The 19,851-nt window shown below is 35.1% G+C and overlaps 1 protein-coding gene across 1 annotated transcript; it reads left to right on the top strand.

Moving 5' to 3' along the window:
• The first annotated feature begins 23 nt into the window (after window positions 1-23).
• Window positions 24-12,732, top strand: LOC123556580 (sterol regulatory element-binding protein 1-like). Its single transcript, XM_045347404.2, has 16 exons — window positions 24-182; window positions 2,729-3,330; window positions 3,572-4,066; window positions 4,614-4,728; window positions 4,929-5,054; window positions 5,368-5,559; window positions 6,120-6,304; window positions 6,664-6,925; window positions 7,411-7,568; window positions 8,137-8,299; window positions 8,596-8,799; window positions 9,232-9,364; window positions 9,725-9,896; window positions 11,094-11,267; window positions 11,656-11,767; window positions 12,105-12,732. Exons 1-16 carry the CDS (start codon window positions 74-76, stop codon window positions 12,344-12,346), a joined length of 3,444 nt encoding a protein of 1,147 aa, XP_045203339.2. The 5' UTR covers window positions 24-73; the 3' UTR covers window positions 12,347-12,732.
• The last annotated feature ends 7,119 nt before the right edge of the window (window positions 12,733-19,851 follow it).

The following is a 19,851-nucleotide window of genomic DNA, read 5'->3' as shown; positions in this document are numbered from 1 at the left end:
TAGAAATCACCCGATCGTAAGACGCATTTTCATTGGGTGTTCGTTCGTGGTGTCATCAGAACATACAACAATAATGGCCGACCAACTAGGTTGGTCGCTCGGAGCTGATGGTTTTCCAGACTTAGGACCTGATTTCCTGAGCCCAAATTCGTTTGACAACAACAATATTGATGATATAGATGGTAAGCTATTTATTTATTATTTCATATCTCTGATTTATCAGTTTTTCTTCTTGCTAGCAGTGAAAATTCTTCAGGCTTTTTGCCGACAGTTCACGCATAACGCTTTTTACAGTTTTTGACAAGACATGTTTCCTTCACATACAGCCGTTGCATATAAGTTATGATAATAAAACGTGAATATTTGGCAATCGATGAAATATTGAAACACCAATATAAATAGTATTTCATTCAAAATGCTGAACATATGATAATTGTGTGATGCTGCTGGAGCAAGTAACTCATCATCAGGTCTAGGAAAGTGGAGTATTTACAGATTATCTGTAAATTTACAGATAATCTATAAATTTACAGATTTTTCAATCTGTAAATTTACAGATCAAGTGTTTGAAAACTGCTAAAATTATATTTAGACACAAAATCGCAGCTTGAAATTAGTTGATTTACTTATGGTATGTATAAATAAAGGTCAATTGTAACTTTCAGTCATTTCTGTTGATTTTGATTTTTCTTAAAATGCCAAAAACTCAAAGTCAACAAAAATGGCTGAAACTCACAAATGACCTTAATTTATGCATGCTGTGAATAAACCAATTAATTCCAAGCTGCGGTTTTGAGGATAAATGTAATTTCATCAGTTTTCATACACACAATCTGTAAATTTACAGATTGAAAATTCTGTAAATTTATAGATTATCTGTAAATTTACAGATAATCTGTAAATATTCCACTTTCCTAGAGCTGATCATGTCTGTAGGAGAGGATTAACTCCCTTTAACAGATATGAGATATCTTCTTCCAGCATAGTGCCTGGAGTTCAGGAAAGAGTTAGGACGGGTCATGAAATAACTAATTCTAAGATAAGACAAGATCAGATTTATTTAAAGCCGGCAAGATAGCAAACAAGTACAAAACATAAGCTCATGCGAGCTTTTGAACCAACTACTTCATTCTAATCATAAATGTGTTGTTTGTTAAAATTGTTTCTGATAATTTCTTAAACATCAGCTAGGTGAGGCAGTTGTGGCAGTGAAGTCAACTGAGGGAAGTGCCTCTGGCCCTCAGTAGTCCCTATGGCCATGGTCTGTTTTCAAAGTGCTGTCAAGGACATGTGCACTCTCTAATGTGTAGCTAATCACAATATCTTACTGTAATGGACTGTAGAGTTACAATATCAACTTTCATTTTAACTTGAGTCTGCTCCTCTTCGCAGTTCAGTTTTCATTGAATTTATTCGCAGTTCAGTTTTCATTGAATTTATTCAACAAGTTCTGCTGGTCTTGAGCTGATTTTTATTTTCTACTGATAAAATTTATCAGTGGAATAGTGGATTTATCAAGCTGTGATGCTATTGGTGGTGAAAATTAATGATAATGGCATATTAAAATAGGGAACAGTATGTTTAATAAACATGGAGTCTGGTACCTGCACATTGTTAGCAGTCACATCAGAGTTTGGTTTTTTTTAGTTGAAACCGTTCCAGTAATCAAAATTCATACTTTTTTTTAAACTTTAGCCTCAAGATATGAATTTTAGATCATATACAAAAGTATTTTCAATGAAAGCTTTGACTAAATGTTCTCTACATTTTGTAGAAAATAAAAAAAATGAAAAAATAATTGTACTTCTTTAACACAATAATTTGTGTCAAAAGATAGCACATTCGCTTACGTTAGAGGCACACAGTTTTAATCATGTGCAGTATTGTTTATACCCTGGACTTGGATACAATGTATATGGGACTATATTGGTCCTATAGGAGTCCCGCAGGTCTGTAGTTCCATCTGTAATTCATGTCCATTAAATTTTCATAAAACTTGCACCAGTTGTTCTGAAAAGCACACAACTAGGTCCTAGATTATGGTCAACCTTAGGTCAATGGTCATTGACTCAAATAGCTTAAATTCATGTCAGATTCATGTTGACTAAATTGCTTGGAAGATTTTTATATAACTACCCGGTCAAGATATAACCCAAGTCACTAGGGTCCTAGTCAAGGTCAGAATTCAAGTCCACTCAATATCTTTTAAAACACTAGAATGAATGTTATAAAATAATCATCAGTTAACCTAGTCCACATGAAATAGAGAATGCACAATCCTGGGCAAAGTCCCATTTGAAGGTAGAAAGTTGTGAAGACATTTACATTTACTTTCCCAGTATCAAAATGGCATTTGTGGTATTAATCACCTTTAGTGATAGCTCTAGTTCATATGCTGGCCCAATACACCTGCAGTTTCATTTTGCTTATTAAAAAGATTGTTAAATTGCAAGTTATTTTGGTAATTGTAATAAGCAAATCTTGACTTTGAAAATCTTAGCCAAGAAGTATGTAGTTGTAAAATGCGTTCTATCCTCCATTTAGTTAAAACTCTAAGGGCATAGAACAATCATATTCAGGTGTTATAATCGTGATTTGGTTGTGTTTATATAGCACTTACATTGTCAAAAAATGCTACAGGTACCAGGAAACCTGGACTGTACTTTGTCGAAAGAGGATCCATTAATGACATATGCTACTTCGTTTATTTATTGAATGTTTATTACAGATATTGTGAAGTACATTTGTCCGGATGGACCAGGGGCAGCCGATGTGTTCGACAGTGCTCCAGAAACAAATGCAGCAGATCTGTTACTGCAAGACCCACAGCTACATAATGCAGGAATTATTGACATTAAAGACGAACCTTCTGACTTCGAACTGGGTGAACAACTGTTGTTATCACATGTGCAACAACAGGTCAAATCAGACCCTAATCCATTTTCACTGACCTCAGAATCTCTGTTGAACACCTTACAGAACAGCAATACTCAACCAGCCTTGGATTTGAACCCAACATTAAGTAGTGCTCAGCAGTTGCAACAAGCTGCCCTGAAACTTCAGGCAGCTGCAGCACAAAGACAGAATCAACAAAAGCAGATACAGTTGCTTCAGTTATTGCAGCAGTATCAGCAACAACAACAGCAACAACAGCAGCAGCAACAACAACAACAACAACAGAAAATTACCTTGACAACAGATCAGTTAAAACTGCTACTTTTAGAGTATCAGAATAGACAGAACACTCCAGTGGTGCAGCAACAACAGCCACAGCCACAGGTTCAGCAGCAAGGCAGCAATGGTGGACTTACAGTACAGCAGCTGCAACAGGTACCATTTTATAAATATTGCAGGAATAGTAATTGGAATAATTGAAGAAGTTAAACATCTGCTCAGTGTAAGGTCTTATTTAAGTACATCATGTTATGGAATTTGTGTTGATTTTGTTTAAACCATTTTAGGAAAACTTTATAGTAGTCACATTTCCTGTCACTTATTTGATGTTATCATAGAAGTTTATTGTATTAAAATGTCCCAATTTCTTTTAAACTTGAAAATTTTTCCATTACAGTTGTTACAACTGCAGAATCAGTTGAAGTCTAGTAGTAGTGGAAGTCAGCTGCAAGTGTCTGGTGTAGGATCTCCAGTGCAAGTATCCAGTCCGATCTCCATCCAGAATGCCCCATCACCATCCTCATTACAGATCAGTTCATCACCAACATATGTCCAGACACCATCGCCAATACAGATACAAACTAATCCTGGTCCGGCCTCATCACCTGTTCAGATTCATACCCAACAGGTTGCCAAAACTTCAACAGTTCGACCCATTCAGAACATTGTGTCTAGTGGCAGTACTATTGTTACCACAAATATTCCCATTCAGATGGTTGAAAGAACCAATGAAAAGGTGCCTATAAATAGACTGAGCCAGGTAAAGAGTGAGGGAAAGCCTGTAAAGGGAGAGAAGCGAACATCTCATAATGCAATAGAAAAGCGTTACAGACTGAGCATCAATGACAAAATTACAGAACTGAAAGATTTGGTGGCTGGTACAGAAGCTAAGGTGAGAGCAATTTTGTTTGATTAGATTATTAGATTAGTGATTTCGAGTAGCAGAAGAAATAGGAGGTGGAAGACTGGACAACTTGATGGCATTCACAGCATAGGCACAGTATTGGCTCATAGAAAGGTTGGGATACTAGTTACAGGAGATGACATTGCTTGGTTGTGCATTGTAGTTGCATTGCATGTATATTACACTGTGCAATGTTCCTGCAGTGCAATAACTGGGAGTGTTAAAGCAGCAGAAAAGGACATGGATAAAGATTACCTCAACAAGAAGACACAATCTCATTTTCAAACATTTTGTTAAAAAAATTGCACATGTATGAATATTCCTTATTTTTAGTTATTATATTTTCAAGTAAGAATAGTTAATATATTTTCAAGTAAGAACTTTTCATTAATTGGTTATAAAATAGACATTGTGGAATCCTTAACTTGGTAAATGTCTTGTAGTTTATGAAAATGCAGTACTACAAATTTTAAACCCTTTTGTTTTCGTCTATCTTAGTATGCATCCTACTTTATGTAAAGATTATATATTTCAGTTGAACAAGTCGGCAATATTGAGGAAAGCAATAGACTACATCCGCTACCTGCTCAGTCAAAATGAGCGGTTGAAGAGAGAAAATCTACAATTGAAAATGGCAGCTAAGAAACAAAGTATGAATTATGTATTACTATCCAGGTTTGAACAGGTTTCAGGTTTAACCTGGCTACTGTACTCCTTTATAGTGGTAGACATAGATATAATTGAATTGTCTTACAAAATGTGAATTTTAATCAAAATTGAATTTGTTAATTTTAGTGACTTCACAGTACTTCCATGATTCCTCCTAAGAAACACTTGATTTGGGTTTCAGATTTGCAAGAGTTACTGTTGTTATCCAAGGACACAACAGAAGACCTTGGTATGATGACTCCTCCCGGTTCTGACATGAGCAGTGATAGTGATTCCTCCCCGGGCAGTCCAGTCTATGATGAAATGGGTGAGTGCTTATATAATTACTGTTACGGAAGTTACGGAACAAGGTAAAACTTACAATTAAACACACAGATTTAATTGCTGTTTGGAAATGTTGCACTGAAACTATGTTGTAGAGTTGTTAAGTTGCTAAGTTGTTAAATACAGCACATTACTGCTGCTGCTGTTTGATTCTAAAAGGTATGCTATCATAATATATTGTTAAGAAGTAATTATGATACTTTCATTGTTCTGTTGCTAACAAGAAAGTTCATGTAATTTCTGTCTCTACAGATGTAATTTGAATGGTGTTGTGACAACTTGTATTACTATTGCAGATTCACAGTCCAGCTTCTCCACCAATGGTATGGCTGACAAGACTAGATTCACTTTATGTGTATTTATGTTGGGTGTTCTGGCATTTAATCCATTTGGTGCGATATTTGAGGCCAGTGGTGTGCCAGGCTCAGCATCATACCAGTCTGGCTTTGCTGGCAGACAGCTGCACGGAATTGAAGAAGTGTCAACAGGTATTTAATTATTACCTGAAAGAATACATTCAATCATTAATTGATAGAATATGGTCCTTTTATCACGTTTGACGTCGTGGGAGTGAAATAAAGCCATTTCATATATTTGATAATACACTAGTGTAATAAAGCCTTGACGTTGACGTTTATTGATTGGAGACGTTGGTCGCATTTACTTGATCTATAATAGGTAAAGAAAGAAGAAATTTTTATGTTTCAACAGGAAAAACATACATGTGATAATATCCTCTATATAATTCATTAATCACTGCATATAATAAATTTGTAAACACAGGCATTTATGGTTTAATTAACTTAGCATATATTCGTCAGCTTGTATTTGCAGATAGACAATATAGTACATAAAGATTTAGCCATGTTGTAGTTAGTTCTAGTTCTGTCTTCAAGTTATTTTAAATAGCATAAATATGCAGTAAGGTTATGGGATGTACTTAAAGTTAACTGCTGATATTCCATTTTTACAAGAAGAATTTGTTATATTTTGTAAGATTTTTGTTTTAGAATTGAAAATAAAATGCATTAATGTTTAATATTTACAGGATCTTCGTCATTGTGGAATTCTGGGCTTATCCCCACGTTGTTGCTATGGTTACTGAATGGTGTGATAGTTGCTGTTGTGTTAGCAAGGTTGTTTATCTTTGGGGAACCAGTTACCAATAAAAACAGTGAAGCTTCTACAGCCTATTGGAGACACAGGAACCAGGCAGAACAGGACTCGGCAAGGGTAAATCTCTATGATATTCTTGTTGCTGTTAAAGGTTTAAGCAGGTAACTGATAACAAGAAAGCTAACCGTTTGCATTTTCTCATGCAGGAATTGTAGTAAATCCTTTACCTTTACTGATACAGAAAATATGTGCAAAACACATTTTTGGGCATTGTTAGTATTAGCTTGTGGGTCACAACACCAGATATGCATGCATGAGAATGTTGTGATCACAAACATTTTAAAGGAAGAACTGATTATGACATAACTACTGAAAACTCGGTCAGTACTTAATAATTATGGTCAGCATCATGGACATGATGTGGCATACAAGGAAGGTTTAGAATACAAACTTTAAGTATTAATTCATTTTTCAAGGGAGACTATTCAGCAGCTGCAAACCAGTGGAGACAAGCATTACAGACTCTTGGACGACCTTTACCAACCTCCAAACTGGACCTGGTTGCTAGCTTGATATGGCAGGTTTTCAGACAGATATTTCACAAGATATACATTGGACGTTGGTTGTTCTGTCGTGCTGGGGGTATCAGAAAAAGGACCGTAGAGCCATCTGATGTGAAGAATTCAGCTAGAGATGCTGCCATAGCCTATTTCAAGCTACATCAACTTCATTTAGCTGGTAAGGTTTTTGATCATACATTAATATCTGAAACCTGTTCTCTTATATAAATACACATGCATAATCATTATGCATGTGTATTTATATAAGAGAACAGGTTTCAGATGTAATCGTTTTGTTCCAGTCCTTTTAAGTATTGTCAGTGTTATAACCTATTCTAGAGTATATGTGTATTTGTATGTTTCACCTTGAAATAGTATTAGATTGAAAATTATTATACATGTATGAATTCACTTGTTTTAAAAAGTTCCTAGAAGTATGTTTTTGCAAATATATATTTTGATCTTAAACTCATAAATGTTATTTTGATGATAAAAAATATGAAATGTTATATTTACAAAATAGTGTTAGTCAGACAAGTTGTCTGACTCCTTTGCCTAATTTGATTGTTGTTAGTAAGGCTAATGAGAAAAATATATCTGTACTTAAAAACTGATTTCTTCTGTCAATGAAGATGATTTTTATTGTAATTTTCACATTTTTAGGTCTGATACCTGGAAGTAGCATGTGGGGATTGAACCTTGGATTATGTTCAGTCAACCTAGCAGAGGCAGCTGGTGAGTCAGTATCAGGGGCAACACAGGCAGAGATCTACATCTCAACAGCTCTCAGGGTTACAGCTGGAAAACTCAAGTTCATGGCTGTAAGTTCTGCATATATTAAAAAAAACATAACTTTCTCTTCCGATGTTTCTTAAATTGTTAAAATTTCTTGTCTAAAAGACATGTATGGCTCATGTAATTTAAGAAATAATAAGTTCCCAAGTGTGGTTTATCGTAGAATAACCAGTGTTTTGGGTTCTATGCATAAGAATATATCACGAAGGCCATAGGCCTAAGTGATATATTGTTTCACATAACGAAAAACTCTGGTCATTCTACAATAAATGACACTTGGGAACTTATTTCGATTCTAGCATGACATACTTGAAACAATAGTGTTAGAAAAAAATGGTGACTACTTTTTACGACATGAACTACACCTCATACTACACCTGGATCATTCTATACATAGAGGATGACGTCACTACTTCCTGGATTTGCACACGCATGGGTTATTGCAAGATAACCGTGGATTGATTTTCTCCTATGTGTATGTAGGTTATTTGCTGGTCATGTTAGAATAAGTCTTAAATCCATTGACGTGATGAAGGGAACCTGATAAATACCAAGAAATGTTTAGTCTTATTGAACACAACTTTCTTATTTTAGAGATATTTCCTGAGCTGTGCAAGATACACTATGTCGCACAGTGTAGATCAAATTCCAGCTAGCGTGCAGTGGCTGTGCCACCCTGAAGGACACAGATTCTTTGTGGACCAAGATTGGAAACTTGGCTGCAAGAGTAGCATTTTCACCACATGCCCTTCAGAAGGTAAAACCAATCTACTTTCTGCAAATATATAGCAACATAAACATTGAAAAATAGAAGTCAGTAGAAAGAAATATGTCAATTACTTGATTTTTGTTCACAAAAGGATTAAATTGTAAATATTTGATATTTTATTGCAATGCCTGTACCAAGGCAGACATAAAATAGTATGTAAAGGAAATGAGCTTTGAACTTGAAATGTTTAGATGAAATAAAATCAATATTCATTTTCTTTGATGGTATTTTATTAGCCTACCACATAATGGTGGCAATTATTAACATATTAACTCGTTTTGCAGCTGACCCATTAGCGCAGGTGACTCAGCAGTTTAGAGAGCACCTGTTGGATAGATCACTGTATACATTGGTAACCCCTGGCAACAGATCATTAGATGGTGGTTCACAGGCGTCAGAGATCATACTGTATACACAGCTCCTCACTGAGGCCTCCTCTCTCGGGATTAAAGATGGAGTTTCTAATCTGTCAGCCTTGGAAGTACCAGGTTAGTACATCATGTAGCAGTTGTCTCCCTTTGCATAGTAGAAAAGTTTGATCGGTTCTATATTTGAATTCAGTGTTAACTAGTGATATGCTTTGAACAGGATTGAAATGTTCTGAACTGTGTAACTGAGTATACTTTTTGTCAGCAAAGGATGTGCTCTGTTACAGTTTATAAAAAAAAAAAAATTGTTCACTTACTGTTTTCTTTTTATAGGTCTGAAATAGTGCTTAATAATTTGAATTGATTTTGACCTAACAGAAAAAATTGCTGTTTTAGGGTTTTGGAAAGTAATACTTCAATCACAGATTTGGCTGAATGAACCATTTTGTTTGGAAAATAAACTTGGAATTAAACTGACGTCGTGTATTGCTAAAATGTCTGGTTGAATGTTTAGTTATGTTTTAAATAAGTTGATATAAATTTGTCTATCAGAAATGGATGAGGCCTCTGCATGGTGGGCAGCAGTTGTATCAGTGGCTGTGTACTGGTTGATAGGTGATGATGAAAATGCTGAGCGTAGTTTTCCGATGGTCGACTCATTCCCAAAGAAACTACAACAGTCTGAGTGAGTATAAAACTGCTTTTTTTGCTGGCTTAATGTCTCAGTTTAGCCTTTAAACAAATCTTTGTGAGTTTGAAAGAGGACAGCTTATGTAGGTGTTTATATTATTTTGACAAAACCTTACAATTAAGTCTTAGAGAGAGAAACAAATATTTTTAACTTTTGTTGAAGAATGAAATAAAGGAGGTTGCTATTTATTAGTTTATATACTGCATCACTAGGAATCTATGGGTATTTCAGCTTATACTGAAGACAGAATTCTACAAATACAAGCATAAAGAAAACCGACAGAAAGAATGTACGTTTGAACTAGTACTAGTATCTATCAGTATCATGTTCTGTAATAAAAATTTTTTATTTCAGTGACCCTCTGCCAAAGTCAGTGTTAGTGGCTTTTAGAGCAAGAAGAAATTTCCTAGGAAACAGCCATGGTTCAAACTTGTACTCTGTAATCAGACAGTGTGACAGGGCTGGCCGTCTTCTCAGAGAGAGTCTTAAACTGTCTTATACCAGTGAGAATGCAGATATTACACAGGTAAGGACTAACAAAGCAATTTTCAATTTAAATTACATTGAATGTAGCTGAAGGTTTAAAATTATCAAGTTAACCTCCGATCATTATGAAAGATTAGTGGCCGTCAAGTAATGGACAGCCCAAAGTAGAGAAAAACTAGAACCAATTCTTTAAGATGGATATTTGTGAAGACAGTTGTTTTTGAAATATGACATTTGGGATGAACAGCTGGGACCTTGCCAGCCTCCAGTTGCACTACAACAATGACAGATATGATTCCATTGTTCTGGGTTATTATTGGTCTCTTCAAAATATCTAAGAAATGCTTTGGAATGCTGGAGCAGGGAAATCTAGAATATGCAACATGTGGGAAGTGATATTGTATTGAGCATGTGCTGGTTGTGCATTGTAGTTGCATTGCATGTATATCAAGCTGTGCAGTGTTCCTGCAGTGCAATAACTGGTCATGTCATGGCAGCAAATACTCAACATGGATACAACAGTGGTTTAACAGGAGTACCTGTCAGAGAAACTTTGGTAACACTCAGTCACTCTAATATTAAACCTGGAACAACTACAGATAAAGTTTCGACAGTTAAGACAGTTCTAACAAAAGCAAAGACAGTTCTACAATTCCACCTGTAGTGCAAAGTTCTAACAAAAGCAAAGACAGTTCTACAATTCCACCTGTAGTGCAAAGTTCTAATGAAGGCAAAGACAGTTCTACGTTTCTACCTGTAGTGCAAAGTTCTAACAAAAGCAAAGACAGTTCTACAATTCCACTTGTACTGCAAAGTTTTAATGAAGGCAAAGACAGTTCTACATTTTCACCTGTAGTGCTAATAAAGGCAAAGACAATTCTAAGTTTCTACCTGTAGTGCAAAGTTCTTATGAAGGCAAAGACAGTTCCATGTTTCTTCCAGTAGTGCAAGGTTTTAATAAAGGCAAAGACAGTTCTACATTTCTACCAGTAGTGCAAAGATGCCATGATCATGCTATAATAAGATGAATGTAATGTTGTTGTTTACTAGAATAAACAAATTGGTTTTTTGTGCTGATAGGTTAACTTACTAATTGTACTTAGCTGAAATTCTGAAGAAGGGCAACAAATAAAGTCCGATAATGGCAAGAGTGCTGAAGTGTTACTGCTATGTGATGAGTGCAGAACACCGTTCACTACTTTACAGCCTATACCTACATTATCTCCCTTTGTTTCAGGCTATACAGTTGCTGGTTTGTGATTGGTTACTGGCTACAAGGACGGAGATCTGGGAGAAAGAACAGAGCAGTGGAGAGAGAGACAATGCCTCTCAGACAGAACTGATAGCATTCCAGCAAGACCTTACCAGTCTCAGAAAGTTGGCACAAGATAATAAATCTGCATTACCCAGGGTTTGTATATACTAAAGTTATTCAAGTACTTGACGGTTTAAGAAGTTTTATACCACTTAAGAGAAATGTTAGATATGTTGATCTTGTTACTGTTAACAATTTAGGTACATGTTCTTGAATTTCAGAATACTTTGAGAGAAAAGAGAGTTTGATTTAAGTTTTATTATTATACTAAAACAGAATGGTATTTTCTTTTCACTTCAGTGAATAATCATTATCTGTTAGTTTACATTTGAGGGATATATCTGACACAGATTTTGTTTGTTTCACCAGTTTCTGTAACTTGACATCAGACAGATATTTCTGAAACAGTTTGCTTATTTTCAACAGCTTCTGTATATCCCATTATTGTAAGATTTTGATAAACATATGGTTGAATTTGTTACAGGTGTTTTTACATGAGGCTACAGGCCGCATGATGGCTGGAGCCAACCCAGCCCGCACACAACAGTTGTTGGACAGAAGTATTATTAGAAGAAGAATATCTCGGGAAGAAAAAGGTTTGTATATTCATTGTTACATTTGTTTACTGCATCAGTACATATGTACTAAGATGAATGAACAGACTAATTTGTTGTCATTTTTTAAATGAGCAGCATTGCTAGTTTAAGGTACAACTTATTAAAAACATGTTACATCATTTGTTATTCTAATTTGAAAATATTGATGTCACTTGGATATATCCTTTGGCGCCATGTAGGCGCTGAGAATTGCTGTGCCCTCGTGAAATTATTCTGCAGGCTTGTAACCGCATATTGTTTGGTATATTAAAACATGGTTTTAGTTCAAATAAAGCTGGAAAGTGCAATATTAACACAACTATGTCGTATTTTACAGAGTTGTCAGAAGATTCTGACAGTGAGACACCAGATAGAGAACAGGCCACTGCTCTATTGATGGCTGGACGTCATCTGCCAGAGTCCCTCATGGCAGGTCCTGGGGACCGTGCAACGCTCATATCAGAGGCTAGCCGTCTTTATGAAGTTTTGGGTGATAAAAAATCTGTACAGAGTTGTAGACGGACTTTGATGTTGTTAGAAGAGAAGAGCCATGTACAAAGTGCAACTGTTCAGTGTTGATTGTTGAATTATTGACTTTATACATGCGTGATGAAAAAAAACTGCATTGAAAGAATGGAAAAAAACCTGTTAAAAGTTGTATTTTTGTAGTTGAGAATGTATGTTTCATGCGTGTATTTATTTAAGGTTGAAATTTTGAACGTTTGGGAGGTGAATCCTGTGAAATACTATTTTCATGGCAATGCTTTTTCAGAACAGTTGCGTTTTTCTTGATGAATTAAAGTGTTAATTAAAGTCATGTAAGGCCTGCCTATTTAAGATGTCAAATGTCTGAAATTCAGAAGAATGTTTTGTTAGATTTATATTAGATTGTCATTATTTGTTCATTTTTTGTCTCTTCATATAAAAATGTTGCAGAATAAAAATGTAAATTGAGAATGTGAAAACATTGTGTTCAGTATTGTTTTTCCCACAAGCAGAAGTGAAACATAGAAAAGAAACTTACAGAACAAAACAAGTTGAATGATTGAAATACAAGTCTAAAATTTGTAGTTAACTATAGTAATGTTACCTGAGTAAACATCGCAATGTTAAAAGTACAGCAGCAAAGTACTACTTTACCCTTACCCTGCTAAATTTCTATAATGAACTTGTCCATCATTAAATTTGAGCAGTACCATTTGTTATTCAAAGGGGTGTTCACTGAAAATTTACTGACTGAATAGCGAAAAGGGCAGACCATGATGTGCAGGCTGATCTTAGTCTGCACTGGTAGCAAAGGCAGAATCACTTGCTGCCAGCAGGCTAAAGGTTAAATGTTCTTAAAATATTTATCTTTTATTGCAGCCATGCTAAGGTTTGTTTCTGGTACTAGTTTTATTCTTTCACATTTATTATTTTCTTATTGCTGAGCTCTAATCTTGGTTAAAAGAACAATTTCAGTTCAGTAACGTGCTCCGAATCACATTGTACAATGCATGTTAATTAATACTGAACTCTTCAAGGTTCTTTAAAAGTACGATAAAGCATACTGATGTATACTGCTACAAGAATTTTCTTTACCTTTCAATCTGTTCTGTTCAGTTTTGCCATTTATGTTGCATATTTTATTGCTTTGCCATTGAGTCTTGCGGCACGGCTAGCTAGATATATATTGAAAACACTGAATGGGAATAGCAATTTATTTGATTTCAACCTACACAAATACAAATGTTGATACATCAATACACATTCTCTTTAATAATTCTGTAGTTTTTCTTCAGTATTTTAATATGTTACAATTGTGCTAGGTACCTTAACAGGACACTGCCATTTTGGCTTATAACGTTAGTAAAAATCATTTCATTCCACACTGTAGCCTAGAGATTTTTCCTCGAACTTCTAAAACTATCTCTGGGACATATTTGCTTGCCATCAGTGAAATTATTCAGGGCTTTGAAATTGAGGGTTTCAGAATGAGTTTGTGCCCTTTTGTATTCATATCCACTATTCATTTACTTTATTAAGGATTAAAAGGGTAGCATTTCAGCATGCTCAATTTGCAGGACATAACCAGACATGATTTAAACAAGGCCCTGATCCTTTTCAAGATGGGAGTTACATCCCTTACTTCAACAAGTAGGCATCACTAAGAACGTACCTGCCCAATTTTTATCTTGACTATATGGAGAGCTATGCTACTCGACCCAGCTTCAGCGTTGGTTCCACACAAGGGCCGTATCTCTTGACTCCCAATATTTCATGAATGTTTCCCCTTTGGTTAGTTTTTATGCACTTTCACTATATCTTTGCTATTTCTAAATGGATTTGATGCGGGCAGTTGATAGTTGTTCCACAACATCACCAGTAACATATTATTCAAGGGCCAAAACTCTTGCACCAATATTTCATGAATTATGCCCCCTTTTTAGCTCGTCTGAACCGAAGGTTCAGGGTGAGCTATTTGTATAGGTGGATGGTACGGAGTCCACATTTTCACATCTTCCTGGCGTGGCCCTCTATCAAGTTTGTTCAAATGGTTCACCTTGGCCCCGTTTAGGGGCCGCCAGAGCTAAAAATGGAAAAACCTTAAAAAACTTCTTCTCATGAACCGCTTGATGGATCTTCATCAAAATTGGTCTGTAGCATCATTATAAGGTCCTGTCACAAGTTTGTTCAAATGGGGGCACTTGGCCCATTAAAGCCAAAAGTTAGAGATACCTTTAAACAACAACTTCTCATGAACCGCTAGAAGGATCTTCATCAAAGTTGGTCTGTAGCATCATTATAAGGTCCTCTCCCATTTGTTCAAATGGAGGCAGTTAGGGGCCACTAGGACTAAAAATAGAAATGCCATTAAAAGGCTTCTCATAAACCACTGACTGGATCTTCATCAGATATAATCTAGCATCATTATAAGGTCCTCTCCCAATCTGGCTCCCTTTAGGGGCCACTAGAACTAAAGATATAAATGCCTTTAAAAGACTTCTTCTCATGAACCAGTTAATGGATCTTCATAAAAAAATTGATCTGTATATTATAAGGCAAATAATTTGAAGCCATAGATTCATTGCGTTTTGTAAGAAAGCATCGAAAGTACCTGTAACAGTTTCGATGAATCGTTTGAATGCATATGCTCCATCTATCATATAATTTATCAGAAGTCTGTAGTATTAAAGCGGCATACTTGTAATATATATCTAGGAATTTGAATAGGATTAGGAATTTGCATGAAGTTTTGCAGAAACTTCTTGCAGTCAGTGCTATTCTGCATTTTGAAATCAATCATCTGTTACAAAATCAAATCTATTTATTATTGTATAAAATATGTAGATTCTCAGAACGAGATTCGCGGGTGATCAAATCTCTCAACCAGCTATTCTATTTTCTATACATTATTTCGATTCTAATATGCCCTTTATCGAAAACAATAATAGTATAAATACAGTAGCGCAGCCATGACATTTAAGTGCAAGCGTATTTTACAGAAACTTCAGCATATTAGAATATCGAGTATGCCACTGTAAGAGTTACGGTAACTTGTTGAGAAGGTTTTATTTCAAGTGACGTCTGATAAGGAACTACGTCGTTGTTGCATGAGGTGCTGGCAAAGAATCATCACTAGGTAAGATATTTGAACACAAAATATTTGATCAAACAATTCCCGTTCATTACCGACTTGTGTCTCGTCCGGGCTTGAGAAACTGGCGTTCCTATTGTTTTCAACCTCCTCTGTAACGTCTACTTGCAGATTGTAGCAAACCATTATGTACTAGTAATCTTAAAGGTTTCAACAGCTGTAGAACTTTCATTGTGATATTACATCTGTAAGGAACCTGAGGCCTGTTTCAGAAAACTTCTTAGTACGAGGTTCTTAGATCTACGATTTTGCGAACGTAAAACGTACGGAAATTTTAAGAAGTTCGTACGTCTGTTTCGCAAAACTTTTGTACGAAGTTAGTGAGAATATTAGTAAAATTATTTCGTACGAACTTTTATTTACAGACAGCCCATTTCTCCTAATGCAGAAAATGATTTCCTGTGTAATGATGAAATCTAATAAAGACCAAAGTTTACAAGCATAAAACACCGGACACTTTACAACAAGATGTAGAATTTAAAATGAAAGAAACTGAAAGTTTATCATTTCACGATAGCTCTTAGTGTAATGTTTATAACCACTGTAAATATAATTCAGAGTATCTCCGTATTGTTTAAGTTAAAAAATAAAAGACGAGCATACGATAATACCTCGTAGTCGTATGTTCTTTTTTTTTTTTAAATCAGACGATCTAAAGATAAGATCTGATGGTGTCTCTTCTAAAAAAGGAATTAAAACAGATTCACGTTTCACTATGTTTAATCTTAAGCCGAAATACCGAGCGCAACAATAAGATAAGATAAGATTTATTTTGAGTCGGCAAGACTATATAACAAAAACACAACATACTAATAGATATATCTATATATGTGTGTTTAGAAGACGTGGTTGATAACGGCATTACATCGTTGCCATATATGATAATATTTGAAGGTCCCTACACAATTGTGAAAAGGTTAAAGTGCTTAGTTCACAAGTAAGTTAATTTAGGTCAGACAGCCTTTAATTATCAGATTAAAGCATACCCGGAATATGGAAGCACTCATGAACATGCTAAAAAGTATGATATAGGCGATATATGCATGTAAGAAGAGTTCGACAGAGTGCACATCATAAGTTCGGATTCCTTTTTTTTTTTTTTGAAAGTGAAAATAGATTGATTAGGTGACTACTATGTACAATACACTCAAGTACTAAGCCTAAACATTGAGTAAGAAAAATATCAACATGGGTGATATCGTTGTAAGATATTGCGTTTTACATCTCGACACTTCTTTTTATTACACACTGAATAAGACCTTCGCTCAAAACAACGTATTTTGTCAGGACAAATTGCGTTTACATGTATAGGTTTCATTTTAGAAATAACATATCCCAAACAGCGATTTGTCGTTGGCTGTGCCCTCGTGATATAATTCCTTCGCATCTGAACTCCAAACAATGATTTTATTTTAAACCACTGTTTGAGATATATTGTTTCAATTCTAACACGTTATCAAGTATATAATGATCTACATCTTTAAGGATATTTATCAAATATTTGCCCGTTTAGTGAACTATATTTGACGTAATAATTTTGACATTCAAATCAGTGCATGTATTGCGTGATAACACACAGTTTCAGTCTTATCTTTTTAATAGGGAATTAAATCGGTTGGTCTTAGAATGTACTCGTACGTAGCAGAAATTCTTTTGCGGATATTCGAAGGATTTTAGTTACAAATGATTACTCATATGTTAAACAATAGTACGTTATACAATTGTTTTCAATAGAAATATAACAAAATTAATGTTTATTGTGGATACACTTTTCACAATTTCTTCAGTATTTCCTTTTATCTGATTTCATTGTTCATTTGCTCACCAAATGGTCCCTCTTCAGTAACACGACCTGCCTCTAACAAGTCCCGAACCTATCCCTTAGGCTACCGCAGCTCGATATGATTTGAAACGGTGGTTATTTATATTGGCAAAAATTAAAATAAAGAAGTTTTATCAACTTAAATGAATAAAGACATAAACCTCCCGAATTTATGATAGTTTTAGCTAAGAAATATTTCCAACGTCATTTCTTAAAATTGGGTCTTGATGTAACGGTTGCGTTACGATAGTTTAAGGAAAAGCAACTTGAAGTTTTTTTTTTCTCGCTCAGAATATATCATAATAAAGTATAAACCTGTTTTCAGCCAGCCTAGTTTTGGAGAAAGCCTTCAAAATCCAGAAAGAAAGTATTTTTTACCTGTTTGAAACGTATACACTGTACAGCTGCACTTTTCCTAAAAACATGTTAATTGGTTTTCAACTGGTAAAGAAGTGCATCTCGGTAGATGGTATCATCTATTTAATCGTTAACCTTGCAGCTAGAAAAAAATGACATAAACCTTGAAATCGACGGCTGTTTAGATCCGAAGATCCACATCCTGCGCCGGATCCTTTCATAAAAAAGTCTGTAAATGTACTTGATCAATGCAATGGCTCCTTATAGCTGAATTGCGCCATTTTATATCCGGAAGTAACATTTTCTTCACTTGAACCGCCGTAGATTTTACACAGGAACATAGTTTTACACAAATCAAGTTAAATTAAGAAGACGCAACGGGAAATATTTTGACTCGGAATTGTGTACGCCATCGGGTGCGCTGTATCATACTGACTGTTTTTTTTTTAATAGCTTTGCATCAGCTGAAGAGTCGGTTAATGCCATGCGCATGTTCTTTACTAACTCGAAATTCCGAAAAGGAAATTTAACTTAATTTCATTGAAATTCCGACTTAATACCTTGAAATTTCGAGTTACGTTTCTCAAAATTTCGGCTTGTCTACTGCCATATATGGATGTACATAAGTAGGATCTGGTCAAGATTAAGTACCATGGAGTAATGTTGTAGACCTTGGGTAGGGCTCGAGGGTCGTAATGCTGGCGCTATCACTATTTAACCATGTTTAAATGTGGAAGGCATTTGATTCAGCTCGAGCCTCATATGTCAAGAAAAAATAGTCATACCCTACACAAACGTTTGATTATAGGCAAGTCCGGACTGCCGTTAGCGACCATGATCGAGAATCTGGCTCTAGCTCTAAAGATGAAGGAAAGCAGTCGAATATTACTGGGTAGTGTTAGAATTTGGAATTTATCACTATTCTGACCATATTATGTGGAAAGTTTGCAACCTGCTTAGATCCCATGTGAATGGAAAATACGCTTATACTATACAATGACTTAAAGTTACTTATCCTGGTTATAGTTTGAAATCTAGAGTCTAGAGTAGCACAAGAGGCCAGCGTAAATCATACATAGGCATATGTCTATGCATATACTATGTCATGTTTTCCTATGTGCTGGGTGCCAGCAAGTGTCATATATAATATATATGGATGTGTATGTGTAATAGGGTGTCTTACTGTCTAAGATTCAATGAAATGGCTTCCTTTGCTCAAATGCTAAGGAGAAATAAGTAGCCATGGCAAACTCATTAAAAATTGTTAACCTTTGACAGACGGACGTATGTTCATATTTTGCGAATAAGAAACTAAGATAAGACATCTAGATTTCAAGACAATCAAAGGTCGATAGTTCGAGTTACATATGACAATTTTCGAATAAATAAAAACCACCTGGCTCCAGTGCTTAAAGTTATGGTCGTTCAGAAATAACGAAGACTTTTTGTGAAAACTTGACTGAGAAAAAAGTCTACGTTATACCAGAACGCCTATAACGGTAACGCATTTGAAAGTACCAGATAAAACTCAGTGTTTGGCAGGTACTAAAGTATACATTGTATTTTCTTTTACTGTATAGAATAAATTGAATGCGGTTTGTCTTTTCTAAAATAAATTGATATAATAAAACAGGTTTATAAACGGTAACGTAATATCGATATCTGTTAAATATACACCGATTTCTCTGTTAATAATTTGTTCACGCTACATTTCCATACATTTTAGCTCATATCATCAATTCATTGAATGGAATTCATTGTTCAATAGTTTCTGTCAATTATGAAAAATTTCAGGTAACGTCTTACAAATTGCCGTTACGGATAACATGCTGTGTGCTATCTGGCCTTTATTTAGATTTGAATTTTTACCATCTTAAGAAAATATGTAATTTAGAGAAACTGATGAAACTAAGTAAATATGGAAGGGAATTATTTTGTTAATCTAATTTTTGTTTATAAATAAACAGATTAACGTCAAGTGGGGATACAGGTGCCACAGTATCAAGGTGACTTTAACGAGCTTATAGCTCGGTAAGGTGGAATTACGGATTAAAAGTGTCCAAAACAAACCTTAGATAAGTCAAAGATAAACATATTACAGGTAACGGAATAAATAGATAAATGTCAAGGAGATGGTCAGGTGTAAATATGATCTAAGCGCGAGTTTCTTGTCAACAATTGATACGTCTTTTTTAACTTTATTTTTGTAATATTAGCTGGAATATCAATGACTGTAACATCAATGTCCAAAAATACACAGTAAAATTT

The sequence above is a fragment of the Mercenaria mercenaria genome, chromosome 5 (genome assembly GCF_021730395.1).
Source record: "Mercenaria mercenaria strain notata chromosome 5, MADL_Memer_1, whole genome shotgun sequence".
Classification (NCBI taxonomy): domain Eukaryota; kingdom Metazoa; phylum Mollusca; class Bivalvia; order Venerida; family Veneridae; genus Mercenaria; species Mercenaria mercenaria.
Note: the sequence above shows the minus strand (reverse complement) of the source record. Positions and strands in the feature narration are given on the sequence as shown.

Bases quoted from the DNA above. Each gene is read 5' to 3' on its own strand.
- LOC123556580 (XM_045347404.2), top strand. From the start codon at position 74: ATGGCCGACCAACTAGGTTGGTCGCTCGGAGCTGATGGTTTTCCAGAC. The intron at 5,560-6,119 runs GTATTTAATTAT...TAATATTTACAG, and splicing joins AATTGAAGAAGTGTCAACAG to GATCTTCGTCATTGTGGAAT. The intron at 8,800-9,231 runs GTTAGTACATCA...TTTGTCTATCAG, and splicing joins GTCAGCCTTGGAAGTACCAG to AAATGGATGAGGCCTCTGCA.